General features: G+C 44.7%; 1 protein-coding gene across 1 annotated transcript; it reads left to right on the forward strand.

The window, feature by feature from the left end:
• The first annotated feature begins 188 nt into the window (after positions 1-188).
• DESI1 (desumoylating isopeptidase 1) lies at positions 189-17,671 on the forward strand. The gene is made up of 6 exons (XM_066183610.1): positions 189-456; positions 9,117-9,138; positions 10,063-10,132; positions 10,783-10,892; positions 11,607-11,729; positions 12,867-17,671. Exons 1-6 carry the CDS (start codon positions 189-191, stop codon positions 12,958-12,960), a joined length of 687 nt encoding a protein of 228 aa, XP_066039707.1. The 3' UTR covers positions 12,961-17,671.
• Positions 17,672-18,898: the final 1,227 nt, after the last annotated feature.

Below are 18,898 nucleotides of genomic sequence, written 5' to 3' on the forward strand. Positions count from 1 at the left end.
CCGCCCTCCCCCGCTCAGATTGGCTGCAGTGGGGCAGCGAAGGGCGGGAGCTTCCACGCCCTGCGCCCGGCTCCGAGCCTCAGCCAATGACAGCGGAACTTGTCCGTCCCCGCCCCCCGGCTGTAGCTCCGCCCCCTGGCGCTGACGCGCACCGACGCGCCCATCCGCCGGGCGCGGGCCGGCCGCGCATGCGCGAGGCAGCGTCACCCTTTCCCGTCTGTCACCTCACGGCGGGTGCCGCTGCGCCGGGACCGACACCGGGGTCGCCCTTTCCTCCCGTTCCCCTCCGTCTCCCGGAGGGAAGGGCCGTTCCACCTTGTCCGCAAGGGCTCCGGCTGCCGCCTGGCGGCCGCGCCCCCGCCCCTATGGAGGAGCCGCTGGCGCTGCACCCCGTGAAACTCTATGTGTACGACCTGTCCAAGGGCATGGCCCGGCGCCTCAGCCCCCTCATGCTGGGTAAGAGCACGGCGGGGGCACCGGGGCCGCCCCGGCCGCCGCGTCCCGGGGGCTCGCCTTCCGCCACGGACCGCCGCGGCCCAGCTTTGCCGCGCGGGGAAACGGGGCCGAGGTGGCCGCCTCCTGCCCCGGGGGTCGCGATCCCCACCCGGTGTCGTTCTCCCGGGAGAGCGGCCCGCCGGAGAAGGCTCCCTAAGGGCGCACCGGGTGCCAGCGGTGCCCGGCGGATGCAGCACGGCTTGGGATGTGCGGGGTGGGCCCGGTGCTTGGGAACACAGCGGGGTTTGGCTGCGGGATTCCTGACTCCGCTGTCTTCGGGACGAGCTTTGTCAGTGCGGCAGATCCAGCTGCTCGGGACCGGCCTCTTCTCCCCGTCCGCCCCTTGCCGCCGTGCGGGTGGTGTTGACTAACGGCGGGTTAAAAGTGTTCCATGGCCGCTGAAGGTCAGCCACAGCTCCGCTCCCGGGAGCCCCTGAAGGGAGGGATAGCTCAGCTCCCGACTCCCCGGCTGCTGCGGCGCCGCGGCAGGAAGGCTGAGCTGAGGAAAGGCGCCTGCTGTTTACGAGGTTACTGAGTTCCAGCGGCTCCATGTTGTGGCGAGGCCGGGCTGGTGATGTGCAGCCATCCGCCCTCTCCTTCGCAGAGTTTGAAGGAGTCTGCTGTATGCCCCGTCGAGACTGTGTGCATTTCCAACCTGAAACTTAGGAGGGAAAGAAAACAGGTTTTACTTAAAGTTGTGGAAGCATGAATTAGGAACGTAACAAGAGAGTGATTTATACCTGTGACGAGTAGATTCTGGCCTATGTCAGACCAGCAGTCTGTGTGGGATGAGACTTCTCAGCAGGCTCAGTGTCTGAACAAATGGCTCCGTGTAATCTTGTTTTACAGTTTGTTGGCATTCACTTTGCTTATCTGCCCTATGAGGAGATTCTGTGATTTCTTGCAAGCTTAAAGTGAAAGTCCAAACAATTCTTAGTGTCAGGCTTCATGCAGGTCAACGATAGGTTTGCAGAGTTGAGAAGAAAATAGTACAGAGATCACGTGTGTTGTGCTCTGTTAGCCAGACAATAGCAACCACTTTGGGAGATATGTGTTTCCTGCACTGGATAACCTCAAAACTTTTTGTGTGGTCAGAGTTGCTTCTGTTGTAGCCTTTAGGGAAGTAGCTTTTCACCTATCAGGTGAAATAGTCATGTTTCATCGTGAGCTAGGAGTTAGAAATCTTGAGATTACACAGGTGCATGGTTTATCTCAGTTGAGTAGAATTTACCCCCACTTATTTCAAAGGGTTGGTCCAAGCAAAGACTGTAGTAGAGATAAGTAGCCACTATCATTATCTCCATGCCAATCTTCACATAGATCAAGCAAAGGCTTTTTAGCTTGCCTCTTACCTACAAAGTCAGTCTTGAGATCTTGCAGCGTTCTGAATTTCCATATAAAAACACATAGTGCATGACTTCATTTTTGGTGCTTTCTAATCTATTCAAACAACAACTTGAAAACTTTGTTCTTGTGATATAGTTTGGTGGCAAATTTCTGGGAGTCTGAGCAGTGAAAAGGAAAGCTTAAAAACCTAAACACTTCTGGGTAGCAGGGGAAGTGCTACTTGCTAGGACTGCCTGGTAACTGAGTTCAGATGTGTTCATGGAATGTGACCAGCTAGGCCTGCATGGTCACAGTGACAATGCAGATTGCAGAACATTAGAGATTGTGTGGATCCAGTGACATGATTGTTCATAGAACAAATCGTTCTTTCTTTCTTTCTTCAAGTTGTGTCTTCTGTGCATTCACACTCAGCTCTGTTCCAGATGATTTGGGAAACCTCCCCAAGAGCCAAGTGATTGAGACAATACTCCTGTTACTTCGTGCATAGGCCTTTTTTTCCTTGAAGAACAACAAAAAATCTCTTGCTATTTCTCTGTATATCAGCTTTCAGATGGCGTTTTGGTTTGGAAAGACAGGTATCTGCTAGGGAAAGCAGGAACTCCCCTTGGAATGGAGAATGTAAACCCCCTCCCTCTAAATTATTATCATTTTGCAGTGAGGGGCTTTTAGGCAAAGGTATGGGAATAGGAATAACAGTTCTTTACTAGGAATATTAAAAATACAAACATAGTACAAAAAACCAAGCAAACAAGCAAAAATCTTAGAAACCCTGACAGAGTCAGAATATTACCTGACACCCTGTTGGTCAGGGTGTTGGTAGCAGTCCAAATAAATCCTACTGGAGTAACAGATGTGGTTCTGTTGGAATAGAGGTGATCCTGTCGAAAAGGTCCAGTGGTGGCAAGGTAGGTCCAGTCTTCCTTCAAGAATCCAGTGGTAAACAGGCTGTCCTGCTGTGCTGAATCTCAGCTTTTATCTAGGTAGGAAAGGTTGGCTCCTCCCAGTAGGTGGAGCATCTCACATTGGGATAATGTAATGTTTTCAGTCATGTGGTGAGCCTTAATGGCCCATTAACAGCAGATATCCCCCGGAGGGAGGATGAGTCCTGGAAGAGATAAAGAACATTGCTCCACCTGGTTTTAACAGCTGGCCCATTAACCGAAGACACCCGCCCCCTTCCCCCCACCTCGGAGTTGAAAGAAAAAAGCACCTCTTCAGCTGGTTTCAACAGATTGGGAATAAAATACATGTTTTTGGTTTTATATTGCAACCCAAGACAGATGGTCAATATCAGTTCTTTCCTTAGTGATGTTCATAAACTGTAGGCCATCGAGGAAAGTCATAGAAATTAAAGAGGAAGACATTTCTTAAATGATTTACACTTGGCATCTCTACTTACAGTATTCTTCTCATCAATGCCAAGTTTGAAACGCTGCTTTTGCTTTGAGTGATAATTCTGTAATATTGCCTAATTTGAAATACATTGTTTTAGAAAGAAAAAAAAATACAGTAATTGATTGTACTAAAATCAATACCAGAGGTATTGTGGTCTGTTGTCAACACAACCTTCAGGGACCAGCTCTCACTACTAAATGTTATACTGACTTCTTCAGTATCAGTTCTCTCTGTTGTCCTTTACTGATAAATCTGGAAGGGAGAGATGTTCAGCACAATTCATAGCTGGCTTTAGAGTTACTAAGTCTTGTCCCTTGGGCAGTCTTTGTTTTTCTTGGCAAGTTTACTCTTTTTCTACCCAGACTGCTTTTATTCTTCTTACTTTTCTGTAAGCTTCCTATAATTTAGTGAATATTTCTATTCTGAAGTATACATGACCAAAAATTGTAGTTCAGTTGCCTTTGATATCTGAAGCAGCACATTTAATTTTTATATTGCTCTGCATTGCACCTTCTCAATAGCTCCTGTTCATCCTCTCTCCCCCACTCTCAGTCTGTGACTACATTTGTCTCTCAACTACGTGATATAATAAGAAATGTTGACCTGAATGCAGTAAGATTTCTGTTGCCAAGACAGAAAACATAATCCACCTGATTCTTGGAGGGTCAAGAGAATAGTTCAGTTTGCAGTACTGATTTTGAAATAGATGTCCAAAAGCAGAGAAGTCTTTAAGGAAGATTAAAATCCTGTTGCATCATAGGCTTCAAGAAAAATGTCTAGCAGCTCTCAAAGTTCTCCTGTCCTGTAACTGAAGTTATTACTTTTGTGACTCACAGAGTGAGCTGGGAGCTTGGTTAACCACAGCAGCTTTGGCTCAGTGTAGTGTAAATTAACGTTGAGTGGAAGGGGAGTATGTTTTGGTTAAATTTTTTAAGTGGTGCATTCAGCTGTAGGGACTTAACAGCCCAGAGGGAATCGGAGTGAAGGGTAACTGCTGAAAGGAGGTGCCTTGTGCTTGGTTCCATTTTCCCAGGCCAGCACATTTCTCTGCTTCTTCTCCATCTGCTCTGAACAGTTTTTAATTGCTTCAGCAGGACATTCTATCAGCTTTGCTCCCAGCATTTGCTGGGAATTTAATGAAAATCACGTGTGTTACCCTTCCCAAATACAGCCCACTGGTTCTCTGGGCACCTTAAGGAGAAGGGAATTGAAGCAGGCTCCTCCCTCTCCGTTACGGTTGGGTTTTTTTAGGGTTTTTTTGCTTTAGTTGAGCACCCTGGGTAGCACATAGAAGAAAGACAAAAGCAAGCAAAAAACCACTGAAAAGTCGTAGTAATCATGTTTCTGAAGACTGACAGGCTACCGCCCTAAATTCTCACAAATATAACACAGTAGCTTTTTGTGGTCATGGTCTGTGGCAAAAACAAGGTAGCTTAACTCACATTAGCTTGGAATGGATGCAGATCGAACCAAGCTGATTTGCTTCACATTTGCTTCAGGCTGAGCTGACGCAAAGGCAATTTCTCTGGGAGAGGTGATACCTGATAGCCTGGCCATATGCAGTAAATGTTGTTTTATTAAGTGTGTATGTCTAAATTTTCACCAACCTGTCCTGTTCAACAGCCCCCTGACCCTTGAAATATTTAAACTCGTTAGCATCTTGCTGTTTCCCTATTTTACCTGGATAACAGAATGACAGAAGAGGTAAGGTTGGAAGGGAGCACAGTGGGTTTTCTGGTCCAGTCTTCCAGTGCAAGCAGGGTCATCCCAGGCACATGGCACAGGATTGTGTCCAGATGGTTCTTAAATATCTTCAGTGAGAGAAACTCCACAACGTCTCTGGGCAGTTTTTTCAGTGTGTCATCACCTGTACAATAACAAAGTTCTCCTCATGTTCAGATGGCTCTTCCTGTGCCTCAGTTTCTGCCCATTGCCTCTTGTCCTGTTGCTGAGAAGAGCCTGGATCCATCCTCTTGATACCCTCCCTTCAGATACAGTAAGTGCCCAAAAGAGCATCATCCCATCAGGACGTTCCTGTTCTGCCTTATGAGCATGTGCATCCTTTGGATTAGCTTTACTGTAGGTATGGAGTGAAGGGTAATTCCTGCAATTTAGTGCTGCAAAGACTTCTGCAGCTCCGATAGAAATTACTGGAGAATCAGACTTCTCTGTGTAGTAATAGACAGCCTCAGGTTATGAGTGCATGGCTTGGTTTTGGTGGCAGTGCCAGCACACAGTTCTACCCACACTGCAGTGACCACAGGAGTCTGGAGTGTTGTGGCAAGGAGTGGAAGAACAGGAAACATGATACCTGCCAGTATCCTGGACAGTGTTTGCAATCCCTTCTTAGAGTCCACTCAATTAACTATGGGATATGAGCTCTATTGCACTGTAGGATTGTTTGAGGAGGTTCATGGCAAGCTTGAGCTTCTGGTTTTTAAGCTGGACAGTGCTGCCAGAAGCAGCTTTATTGGAAAGTGTTGCTGCAAGGCCCAGGTACAGCTTGTGTCTTAGCACTCACAGCAGTGCTGTAGCCTTGCCTGGTCGTGCTTTGGGGCTGTTGTGTATATCAAGCATTCAGAGGCTCTGGGCAAAATATTTTGTGTATAGTGGGTAATGTTGAGCAGAAAGCAAACCATAACTACTCAGTGAAGGCTGCCCTGACTGTTCTGCCTGAGCTTATCAGGCGTGGCAGTCATGGCAAGTTGTCACCTGTTCTGTGCAGTGTCTGAGTCTGGGAGAAAGGGCAAGAGGAGTCATAGAGGAGAATCCCCATCAGAGGAAGAACTTCAGGAGGAAGGTGATTGTGTCTGTGAAGGTCTGTACATAACTTCTTACGTGACAGACAAACAACACTGAGATTCTTGCTGAGCAGTGGGAGAGGGAACTGCCTGTGTTCCTCAGAAACTGATGGCCATTGATTTATTACTCTGTGGCTCAGTTTGAGTTGAAATGACAACAGCAAGCTGTGAAGCCTGGGGTACTGCAGCAGCTTTCCAAAAGTTCTGAGTCTTGGATGTCTCTGGGTGATGCATATGTGGCCAATAATGGCAGGTTTCTCAGGCAGGGGATTCCCCCAGCAGTGTTGTCGCTGAAGACACTTGCACTGCCTCTGACCAAACAAAGTCCGCCAGTGGAAGAAAGGGATTATATTTTGTGTGCAGCAGGCTGGAGAGCTATCACAGATGCTCTATTGTCAGCAATGCTGCAGATATGGTGTGTGTTTGCCACAATGCCAGCTTGGTTAATGACTTCTAGGAGCCAAGGAAAAATAGTGGCTCTGCAGCTTCATTAAGATTTTCAAATCAGTGCTGGCAAAAACTGACTGAGCTGAGCAGCCACAGACAGACCTGCCTTGTGAAGATAGGCAGCTTCACTTGCCAAAAGCTGTCTTATAACCTCTGTTACTGCCCTGGCAGTTGCTGCCTTTGGACTGCTACAGAATTGTGTAGCAGCAAAGATTGGACTGCAGTCCAAAGCAGAGTCCAATTCCTGAATTCTGTTGGGTTTTGTACGTAACAATCAGACAATGACGTTGGTGAATAGGGGCCTCTAGAAGTCCTGCATAAGGTAGAGCCAACAAGAACAAATTCTTCAAGGCCCTGGACAGCAGAGTTCTAAGTATCTTAAAGGATGGAAATCCCATATGCTTTCTGGACTCCTGCCCCAGTGTTTGACCACCTTCATGACAAAAAATGTTTTCCCTGCTTCCTACTGAATTGTGAATTTCCCATTTTCCAGCTAGCGCCCGTTGCCTTTCACTGTGCATATCTGAGTAGAGCCAGGGTCCCCTTTCATCCATACCTGTTGGGTACTTGTAGACAGGAATACAGACTCTTGGCTTTCTCCTCTTGAGGATGAACACACCAGTTTTCTCAGCTCTTCTTCAGTACAGTAAGTCCTCCAGCCTGGTATGTCAGTGTCTTTTGTACTGTGGGGATCCAAAAGTGGACACAGCACTCCAGATGTGGTCTCACAAGTCAAACTGGAGGACAGAGTCACCTCCCTTGAGCTGGGGGCTGCAGCCTTGCTACGGCAACCCATTGTGTAGCCTTTGCTGCAGCGGTATTTTCAGGTAGGTGTTGTAATTGCACAAGCAGGTCCTGGCAACACCTGTGACATTGCCAGTATCTACTGTAGCTCTTTCACCTGCATGCAGGATCCTGGTATAAAGTGGCAACTCTCTGGAAAGTCTTCTGTTATTGTTTGCTGCAGGTGTGTGTGAGAGTAAATACTAAGATTTACTAAGTTCTCTTTCGATTTAGCATGCAAAGAACAGGCACAGTTCTAATACTTTGGAACGGGTTGTTTCTCTGATCTGAAGGATAAAGTTCAAGTTTCTAGTGAAAAAGTTATTTATCGTGAGCAAATGTGTAATAATTTGTTAATAGATACACAGAAGGCTAAATGGGCAAAGCCAAAGGGTGGAGCCAGCCAGAGGCCAGTGCTGCCTGTGGTGCTGAGCCTGCAGGGCCAAAGGGTGCTGGCAGCTCTAGAGGGCGAGGTGAAACCTCTCCTGAGGAGAATGTGGAACAAAGGCCAGAGGATCACAAAGTACAGCAGTGGGACATGCTAAAGGGCCAGCAGATGCTTCTAAGATACTGCAACACACTGTTCTACTTCTGTCATTATTGCCACTCTCTTTTGGCCTTCATCTTACTCCAAGCCTACATTTCTGTGTGATGGGTTGACAGGGAATGTGGTTGCTGCCTGGCTGTGATCCATGGGAGTGACCGATCAGTCCACCTGCTTCAAAACTACGTGTGCTCACTTCAGCTGATGTCTCTGTTGTCACAACAGCCTTTTCCCTGCCTCTGCTCTTCCATAACCCTCATCTGAAGCAGCTATCTATTTTGCTTCAGACTTGAGTGGGAAAAAATGTGTTAGGGATTGCTTTTTCTTGTGGCAGAGGAGTACTCAGTCTAGTGCTTGGGTTCAAGAGCATACCAAATGTTGGTATGGACACAGTTTTTCTGTTCTAAATCTGCCTTTTGGGGGTTATGCACCTTGCTCAGGAAATAACGTTATAGCCCATCTCCCACAGCATGCACTGGTTTCCTACAATCTCCCAAAAGGAAGGTACCAGGGACCAAGCCTTTAGGTTATGGTAGATAAAATAATTGAGCCTAGAGCAGTAAAAGCTGGTGACCTTTTAGAAAAAGGTTTTATCTTGAGATCCTACCATGAAAAATAGAGAGGTTTAGGTCTTCTGCTTCTAGGGAACTGGAAACACATTTTAAATGGAACCTTTTCTCTGAGACACAATTATATTATCAGTGTAGTGGTGCCTGAAGCAAGTCTTTGCTGCTCTGTTCTGCAAAACACTGAGCTTTATAACTTGTATAAATTTCAGTGCTGTACTTTTCTACCTCAGTTCCCACTTAAACTAATTTTTAAGGGCAGAGGGAGGGAGGGAGGGAAAGCAGGAAATTGTGGAATACATTATAGAGGCTACCACCACTGATCATATGTTTGTCAGGCCTCTTATCAGTTACTGAAAAAGACAACTGAATACACTCGGCTGGCCAGCTGCCTGCCGTTATGAAATCTGTCAAATTCAACTCTTCTTCTCCTGATTGAAGACTCTAATTTTAGGAAAAAGCTTTTTTCTTGGTCTGTAGAAAAACACCTAAGGAAGGTAAGCACCAGCAGGATAGGATGGCATTGCAACCTCTGCCAGGAAGGAAGAAGTACAACAGTATTGTGGATTGAGTAGTTAATTTGAAACACATTCTGGATTTTTTAGAAGCAGCTCTGGATTAAATCTTTGGTGTTGCTGTTATGGTGAAATAATAAGCATGGTTCTTAAGTGATTGACAGAAAGCAGGCTGAAACCTGGAAAATACATTGCTAATAACTTTTCTTTTCTCTGCATACAGGGAAACAGCTGGATGGCATCTGGTAAGTGACTAGATTTAAATTGCATAATGTGTGTAAAACACTGGTGTAGGAAGTATTTTCAGTATGCAGTTATATATTCTTCAGATCTTAAGGACATTTTGTTGTGGAAGAGAGACCAAGGCACTTTTTGTTCCTGAATACAGATTGGCAGTAAGATGACATACAGTCAGGTGCTAGTTAAACCACTCTGTTCAAAGCTCAGAGGACCCCATGGAAAAGAGTGTTGTTAGTAGTACTTGTGGTTTTGTGCACCTGTGTACTTTTTGAAGGGTAAGATGGTGTCCTTGTCCCAAGCAATTTGTCTTATAATTCCATGCATGAACAAACATGAGAGTAAAAGAGTAGGTGGGAAGAAGGTATTACAGGATCAAGTCTTCTGTCATATAAGAGCAGTATCTACATTCAGTCACACAAAAAACCCCTAATTTCCTGTAATTCATACCAAGAGTTTTGATACCACATGAAGAGGTCTTGTTCAGGTTTGTTTTTTTTAGAGGCAAGAAAATCCCTAAACCCTTGTCCATCTGTTTTCCTCTCTACTGATCCATCTCCAGTGGTTGTCTGACCAGCTTCTCAGCCAGTGAGAAGTCTCTGTCCGTGTGGTAGCAGGGCTAGTTCTGTCTCTGAGGGCTGACCTCACCCTCAGCCCGTTAGCTGAGAGAGGCTCAAGCCTGGGCTCTTAGCTAAACCTGTTCTTTCCTAACTGCTTGCAGAATTACAGTAGGCTTGATAATCATTGCTTCCAAATCCATTCATGTCCCAGCAGATTCTGTTCCCACTCACAGAAACACATTGACCTTTTCTTTCAGTTATTCTCTTCATTATGTCTTTGAGATCATAAATTTATCAGTGATTTATGTGCTAGGCTGTTTACTTTTTTCCTTTATTTCAACTTTTTGTTGTTGTTGTTGTTCTCTGTGGCAGGCACACCTCCATAATAGTCCATAAGGATGAATTCTTCTATGGCAGTGGAGGAATCTCCAGCTGTGCACCTGTAAGTTAAACTTAATTTTCTGGTAATTTTTTATCAGGTTACCTGATCAGAATTGCTTGTGTTACTGTCTTTTAGAAAAGCAGCAAAAGACTTCTAAATTCAGAGAGATGCTGAAGCCAGCTGCTTGTCATGGTTTCCCAGGGTACTGAGGGTAAAGGGAACATGGACAGTGGGGTTTATGCCCAGCTCAGTTCAGGCTGGGGGGTTGCTTCTTCTGGTAGAGTCTATCTATCCAGAGCACCATTTGCAACTGGTTTGCCAGAGTGGCACCTTGTCCAATTCTGTATTATTAAGTATTATATGCAGACTTCTTAAGAGATAAAAAAGTCCCAAACCATAATGTTTTCTCAGACCTTTATGTTCTTAGAGAGGTAAAATGGATGGACCGTGCTTCTAAAGCAGAATTTTACCATAGCTTAGAGCTTTCAGCCCAAAGAGCCAAATTTACCAGCTGAAATGGAAGTTGCATGTTCCCTCTCATTCTCTTGAGTGCAGAACAAGAGAGGCCAGCAGGGCTTTTTGCTTGACAAACATACCAAAAGTTCCATCGTTTGTGCCTGGACAAAACATAATCGCTTTATTCAGTAGAGTCCTCCAAAAGAATTCAGCCTGATCATTTGACAATATCTTCTGGCTGTTCATTTTTACAGGGAGGGACGCTTCTTGGCCCCCCAGACACAGTTGTTGATCTGGGGAACACTGAAGTCACTGAAGAAATTTTTCTGGAATACCTTTCCTCTTTGGGGGAATCTGTGTTCCGGTAAGTAACAGCTTGTACTGGAAAACGTGTATACCAAAAAGGTGCAGAATGGAGGCAGGTATTATGAAACCAATCCAGCTACAGAAGAGCTGCTGTCTGCTTACTCTCTTATTTGGTTCTCTTCAAATATGGACTGGACTGATGCACCAATGCACATAAGGAGCTGTCTTCAAAGCTGGGAAAGCATTCTTCTGGGAAGTCTTCCACACTGTTTTTTGTAAAATCGAATAATGCCTGAAATGCTTTTAAGAGAATCACCAGGGAAAATGAAATCTCTCAGTAAATGGCAGTTTACCCTCTGAGTCATAGGTAGTCACTGTAGTAAAGATGCCAGTTTTCACATGAGTAGAAACAAGGTGTTGACTGTGAAAGAGTCTACTCTGCTTCTCAGAAGAATAGGAAACCACAATATTTAGTGTTCTGGCTGTCTTTCAGAGTCAGTAATTCCTGTGATTTCTTGTTACTGCTACCATGGTTTTAATGGATAAAACCTAACCTCACCTATTCTCCCAAAAATGGTTGTATTAAAGTCCCTGATAAAATTGAATTTGAGGGTGTTTTGATGTATGTATTTACTTACTTGCCCTAGAATTCTTTGGGATGGGGGGAGGAAGTGCTAATGTAAGATGTTCTTCATTAAGAGTACAAGTTCTGCTTGTAAGATTTATTGTTGAATCTGTCGGTTTTTGTTTCAACTTCTTTTCTGTGACACAGAGGAGAGTCTTATAACCTCTTTGAACATAACTGCAACACCTTCAGTAATGAAGTGGCACAGTTTCTGACAGGAAAAAAAATCCCTTCCTACATCACTGACCTTCCATCTGAAGTTCTTGCCACGTGAGTATGGATGCCCCTCCTCTCTGTAGCTGCTTCATGCTAATGCTTAAACACTTGACAGAGCCAGCAGTACCAGTTCCTGATAGATCTGTCTGAGAACCAGCATAAGATTAAGGAGAGGATGCAATTTTCTTTACATCAGCACTTGCAACACTGTATGACAAGTGCTAACTGGCACTGGTGTTCCAAAGAAGACAGGAGAAGGTTGTTCTTCTGCCTTTAACTTAAGCTAGCTATTTTGTGATGGTCTTTTGCATGTGACCACACAAGCTTGGAAAGTTTCACAAAACAGTGCAAGGTTTTTTTTCCTCTTAGACAACGAGTATCTGTTAAAAGTCATTTTTCTAAGCACCATATTTGCAGCAGAGGTGTCAGTTTGCTTGTGAAGAGGCAAAGGAGATACAATTTTAAAATTATGCTGCAGTTTTAAAGCTATGTTTGGGTGGGAAAAGAGGATATGAAAAAAAGGAAATGAAGAATTCCTGCCTGGTAATTCAGATGATTTTTTTTAAAACTCTCAGCTAGTGAAGATCCCAGTAGGATGATGTGAGCTCCATCATTTAGGTCTTACTTCTCATAACAGTGGTATAGCACATTATTGGTGAGACATGTGTCTTCTACCCTGGACTCTTAGCACTTCAGATCTCTCAAAATCAGATAAAGTCTGTAACAGAGTGAGTCTTATTGAAAGACAAACCAGGTGCTACAGATTGCAACAGAAATTATTCTGGGAGTGTTGAACCATTGTCTTTAAGGGAAGCTAGAGGCTATTCTTTTGGCAGGCCTCAATATTGATGTACTTAGTGGAACACTGCAGTTGCATAACAGGGATTTTGTTTGCACACTTAAATAGAATGAATTACTGAGAGCTGGTTTCAGACAGTATTACATTAGCAGTCTAGGCATGTTAGGACTCAGAACTACCTTATATAAAATCATGTTTAAGTTTCTTAGTTATTGAAGAGTAAATTAATAGGTTAAATTAGTTTGCTTTAGTTTGTAGTGGAAGTCTTTTCTTCAAATTTGCTTCTTGAATGTTGGTTTGATTGCACTCTAGGAAGCGAGTGCACTTCAGTGGTAAATGGGAGTTGTTGACCAAGTAAACTGTCTGAAACCTTTATTTCTTTACCTTCCCAGACCTTTTGGACAAGCTTTAAGGCCCCTCCTGGACTCCATCCAGATCCAGCCACCTGGAGGAAATACCTTCAGCAGACATAACGGACAGAGCTAGCAGGAGTGACCCAGTGTGCCCAGCCTCACCAGGCCTCTTCCTTTTTAAACATGAATCTACCAGATTTCTATTTTATAATTTCTCATGAGAATTAACTCCGAAGAAGTTACAAGACAAGTTTTAAAATTTCCTGGGGAGAGAATTTATCAGGGTGCATGTAAGACAGTGCTACCAAAAATACTGCCATAATTTCTAATAGTATTATACTAATTTATAAAGGCTGTCTTATCCAAGTAGGCTGACACTTTCTACATAACTCCTGTGCTGGTAAGTGGAAATCCATTCCATGAGCATTCAACGGCCCCATACACAACTTGAAGTAAATAAGGGGATGTCCTAGCCATCCCTTGCAGACTTAGATCTCTTTGTCTTGTCAGTGCCTCTGTTATGGGGGTATCTGTTGAAGTCTAGCAAAAAAACCAGAGCAAGTATTGGTAGCCTAGGAAGTGAAGGTGTCCTAGGATTAGTCTGCATATTTCACTGACATTTGCTCAGGAGAAGAGCTGAACTCATCTGATCAGAATATTTGCAGTGGGCACAGGTGTATGGGAAAGGTGATGAAGCTGAACCATGTGTCAGTGTCACACTCAGAAACTGAAATTCAGTGGGATTTGCTCTGGTGGGAGGGAACCTGGAGCTGAAGGTTACCAAAAGCCTTGTAATGTCAGATCCAAGAGTTATGGGAAAGAACCAGCTGAAAGAACAGAATCTCATGAGCAGAAGTGGTAGAGACAAATTTCAGGTGAAAGTAAAATGAAGTGAAATGTTTCCTTTTCTCACACATAAGCTTATCAGCATATAGACAGAACCTTGTTAATGCATAAGAACTGTGTTTTCTTGTTTTGTTTTGTTTTGTTTTGTTTTGTTTTGTTTTGTTTTGTTTTTTTCCTTGCAAAGCCAGACTTACGGTACGGTAAGGCAGGAGTAGCATGGCAACTGCATGATAATACCAGTTGGACCAATTCTGCCTTCAGTATCCAGTTGCAGACACAGTAGGAGTTCCAACTTTCATTAACTGCCCTTTCCAAAGCAGTCAAGCACAACAGGGCTCTCTTTAAGAGAAATAAGTGCTAGGTCTCCCCAAATGTAAAGCAAATGAGGAAGAGTAAAATTGAGCTTTTCTGTGGAACAACTGAGTTTCTTGGGGTACATGCAGAAGCAATTCTGTCCTTAGATTAACCTTTGATTATACCAATACTGCATCTTCTAGTTTAAGATTTTTAGAGCTTTGCAATTACTTGCAGTGGGAAGGAACAAGGGGAATGAAAAAATAGGCACAATGTTTTCTTTTATGCATGTATATACACTACTTTCCTGACCAATTTTGTAGCAGTTGCATTTAGAAAGGAATATAAGAAAGACATCAGACAAACCCCAGAACACTGCTGATGCTCTGTAAATGGGGATTGGACATCCCAGATGCTGCCAAAAAAAGCATCTATGCAAATGTACAGCCCTTTGTCCAGTGCTTTGTTGTGAAAAGTATTGCTGCAAGTTCAGTCCTGCATCTCAAACTTCCTCCACTGGAAACTTCTTACGTACCTAAAGGAGATGTCTTTCCTCTGATGGGTTCTTTCTTCCAGAATAATGCAGATTGATAAATTTCTCACACTGATACTCTGTGTGAACTATAATGGTTCGTATTTTTGAGGGCTTGGAATAGAGGAAAACTGCAATTTTGTCACTGTCTAATACTCTGTTGTCCTGCATCTTGTGGAGCCAGTGCACAGATCGGAATAGGGTATTGTCAGGCCATTCTGCTGTTTCATGTTTACCTGCTCTCAGTGCACAGTAGTGGCCCCTGCAGCCCAGATGCTTCTCTTTCTTGTCATTCCAGGCTTGTGCCATCAATTTCTGCCTTAAGCATTTCATTTGATGCACTGGACTCGGAGATAACTGTAGCAGCTACTACAGATGGCTTTATGCAAAAGCTTTCAGTTTTTCCCCCTCCAAATGTCCTGTTTGCAGAAAACGTTCTATGAAAGTCAGTTATGAGTACCTTTTGATGCTCCTGGAGGAAGGATTGGTGTTAGGTTTTGCTAAGCCATAGCTTAGTTTTCCTGTCTAGTTATATGTGTTATCTCCAGTCTTTTCCCATACATGTTTGTGAAGAGTAACCAGCCTTTCATCTTAATACACACATGACTGGGCCACAAAATGCTGTAGATCGTGTAAGAGATCTTGGAGCTTCCTCAGTTGAGCAGGTGCACTTGAGCTGACACAGTGCAGGCCAACATCTTGGTGTGCTCGTTTGATACCTGCAAGCAGCACAGCTGTGCTTGCTTGCCTTTCCACAAACGATCACTGCAGGCACAGCTGCCTGTGGTGGAAGCACTGGTGCCATGGTTTCTGCCCCACACACTTACACAGTGAGGATATGCCCTGTATGTCCACCACTTCCGATGTCCTGAGCCTAGGTCCTGCTTGGCTGCCTACTTCAGTATGTTTTGCATCCTTTTGGGGCAGGAAAGAAAAGGAAAACATTCACCCCGTGAATGCAAATTTGCATTTTGCAATATGCCTTTTCCCCTCCTGAGCAGCTCCTTTGCAGAGATAATGCTCTTACTTTAAGATCACTGGGTAAAATTTCACTCAGCCATATATTGTTTGCAACAGTCAAGGAGCTGCTGGGCTCAGGACCTACTCTTGTGTTTCATGGCAAAAGAACTGTAAGAGGGAATCCTCTTTGTGTGGTCTTACTGGGTAATGAGACCCCTGTACCCTGTAGGACTCTTAGGAAACCTCTTTTCTCCAAAGATGGTTATGTGTAAATTGTAGGACTGTGCCCTCAATGTGCCACCCAGCTGAAAAACTAGACTGAGAAGTACGTAAATGTGATGAACTTCAGCCAGCTGCTGGACAAAGGGGCAGGGTAACTGGACTCCTGAAAGGGAACAGAACCCTTCTTCCCACACTTACTTTTCTGTCTTGTATTGCTGAGGTTCTCCTGTGCCATTTTAAAAATGTAAATAATGTCTTTAGGCAGAAAGTGATGTTTTGATTTACTTGTGGGGTTTTTTTCTATTACAATAAAAAGAAATACAACACATTTTTCTGATTGAATGCACGTGCCCACACAGCTGCCCAGCCAGTGCATCTGACCAGAAGTCATTATCTTCAGTCTGGTCCCGCCTGGGAAGTGCAGCATGAGAAATTGTCCAAGCAGTTTGTGCCAGGTGCTGCTACTGGAAGTAGTGGTGGCAACTGCCCTTTGCTTGAACTGGCCAAAGGCAATACTCTTACTTGAGTTTGGGATATTTTTTCTACTGTAGGTACCACAGTACTTAAAACCATACTCCTGAGGCTTGACACAGCTTGGATGAGGTGAATGAAGATGTTCTGTCAGCACAGGTTTTGTCCAGCCCTTGGTTATCTAAGACTGCAGGTTTGAAATGTCTAATGTCTGCTGTTGAAGAAGAGGCCCACCAGAGTTTTAACGGGGGAAAAAAAGTATTTTCCTGACTGCCTTGATGCTACTTTCAGAAGGGAAAAAAAGGGGAAAAAGTAGTAGAGTGAGAAGTAGACCTCATGACCGCGTTCCTCTGGAGCATCAGAGGCATATTGGGGAGGATTATATAGCACTGCCTAAAATATCTGGCTCTGGGGAAGAAATTAATTCTGCTTGGTTCAGCCTTCTGCATGCTTATTGATGGCATCAAAACGATAAACCACACGGTTTGCTGTTTGTGTAACAGTCTGTACCAGCGCAGTACAGAAGTCATCTTGTAACAGAAGGGGATTGTAACAGAGATATGTGATGGTGGTTAGTTTGGCTGTGTTCTTCAGATGTGCTGGTTTGCTACCAAGTACCAGTACTGGCCCCACGTAAAAATACCTAAAAACAGGTTTTGGTTTTTTTAAAATATTTTTTTTTAAATTACACTTTAAAAGGATAGCCTTGACCTTAATGGTAGCTCTAGACCAAGTGTAAGCCAGTGCTCACAGCCACTTGCCTTCTAAACTTCAAACAAAACTTCCTGGCCTTTCCTGCCAGTAACAGAGATTTTATTCCTGACATCAGCTGCTGCCTATCCAAGTGGCAGTCGAGCAAATGTATCAGGAATGGTTGGAGCACGAATTATTAAATGACTGGAACAGCCACAGTGGCCGTGTTCTCAGAGCTAACCCAGCTGAGGGAGCAGCCACAATAGTAGATAGCTGTGCACTTCAGCACAAGGCAGGTTTATGCTCCCAGGGAAACCAAGTTGTCCCAGGTCCTCACCAGTTGATATCAAATGGTTATCAAGGTGCTTCCTGGGAGAGGCATTTTGACATTAAGAGGCTCCCTAAAGCAGCACGACAAGCTGAGAAACCACAGCAAGTGGTTCATGTTTCATGAAGTTCTCCTGGGCAGCATAAACTCGATAGTACTGCAGGGAGGGTGAAAATGTGAATGCTGTCCCGTATTTTGGCAGACCTCCCAATTCTGGAAAGTGTCCCGAGGTGGCACTGCTGCCTCGCAGCACAGGGATGCACCTGAGCCTGGGGAGAGGTGCTTTTAGGTGTGCCCATAGTAATGTCAGTGCAAGAGGCACGAGCTGCAGGTAGGAGCAGCCAGGAGACAAGACCATGGAGCAGCTTGGGCTACAGCAAACCCAGTGCTGCTAACCATAGGTTTTCCAACTCCACACTACTTCTACCCAGACATGGGAAGTGTCCTCCTTGTACCCATGTTGTGGTTTATTAAAAATAAAGGTTTGCATTCCTGAAACCCTGGGAGTTCACTGTGTGTCTGACCCCACAGCTGTCCTTTGAGAATCCTGGGCATTAGCTCACAGCTCTGTTGTGTGGAAGAACATTTCCTTGGCTTCTGGCACTCAAGCACCCAAATCCAGAAAGGCACCTCTGCTCACCTGTCAGCATGCCATGATAGGCACACGTAGAAGGATTCATACTCTGGAGTAAGCGTCCACACGTTAACTGATGATAAATGTGTAACCACACCTTGACAAGTCCTATAAATGAGCATAACCCTAAACTCAAAACTCAGCACCCAACTGCATACAAAGTAGCTGGGTGCCATGAAACTGTTCTGGGAGCTTCTGTGCATTGCGAAGAGTCCACCTTTCCAGAGGTGGGAGCCCATAACCAGAGTCTGATCCAGAAGGCCACAGATTCTGCAGAAATACCAATCCTGGGATGAATAACACATATAATACCCATCTCAGACTTCCTGACTCGCTGTGTTGTGGAGGCAACTCACAGAAACAGTATGGAAATAGCTGTCCTGGTGGAGTCAATTAATGTCTTTCCCAGAAAGTAGCTGAGGATATTTTGGTAAACCTTGTCCAAGGCAATGGCACAGAGGTAGATTATTAACATTGTTTCTGTACATGTCCCTGCCGTTGAGTGGGAGCAGGAAAATCATAAACCACAAACAAGAACAAAACAGAATCTGTGAAGCCACCTGAATGCTTCTTTTTGAGAGGAATCTGGTGGAGAACTGGAAAAAGGGGTTGCATGATATCCTGGAGCCAATTATCCTGAGGCAAAAAACCAGACCTTAAAAGAATAAATTTCTCCCCAGTTCCAGCCTAGCTCAGCACACTGAGCACTGTTGGGGGAGAGAATGCAAGCTAACTGTTGAGCAGAAAGCATTGGATTTCCACATAGGTTGGTTTTGATTTTGGAAAATAATTCAGGAATTATTGCAAGAGACCGGCGCGGGGGGGTGCGGGGTGTGGAGGGGGAAGAGGGGGAAGAGGGGGAAGAGGGGTACGGGGCCGGCTGTCAACATCAGGCCAGCATAATGCGGCGCCGTATTAATATGGTCGGACCAGATGGTCTTACTAAATCCTAAATGACTCGTGGGGTAACTGGTAGGCGGGTCAAAGCAAAAGCTACTGGCTTTGTCCAGAGGGTATTTTCGATTCCCCAGTGAAAACATTAACAGCATCCTATTGGAATAGCAAGGTGTGGCACTGACTAGGAAAGTGCG

Source organism: Chamaea fasciata, unplaced genomic scaffold (assembly GCF_029207755.1).
Source record: "Chamaea fasciata isolate MVZ Bird 193981 ecotype frontalis unplaced genomic scaffold, bChaFas1.0.hap1 SCAF_5, whole genome shotgun sequence".
NCBI lineage: Eukaryota > Metazoa > Chordata > Aves > Passeriformes > Sylviidae > Chamaea > Chamaea fasciata.

Coding starts and splice junctions, on each gene's coding strand:
- DESI1 (XM_066183610.1), top strand. CDS start 189: ATGCGCGAGGCAGCGTCACCCTTTCCCGTCTGTCACCTCACGGCGGGT. Junction 457..9,116: donor CCTCAGCCCCCTCATGCTGG/GTAAGAGCACGG, acceptor CTCTGCATACAG/GGAAACAGCTGGATGGCATC. Junction 10,893..11,606: donor TTGGGGGAATCTGTGTTCCG/GTAAGTAACAGC, acceptor TCTGTGACACAG/AGGAGAGTCTTATAACCTCT.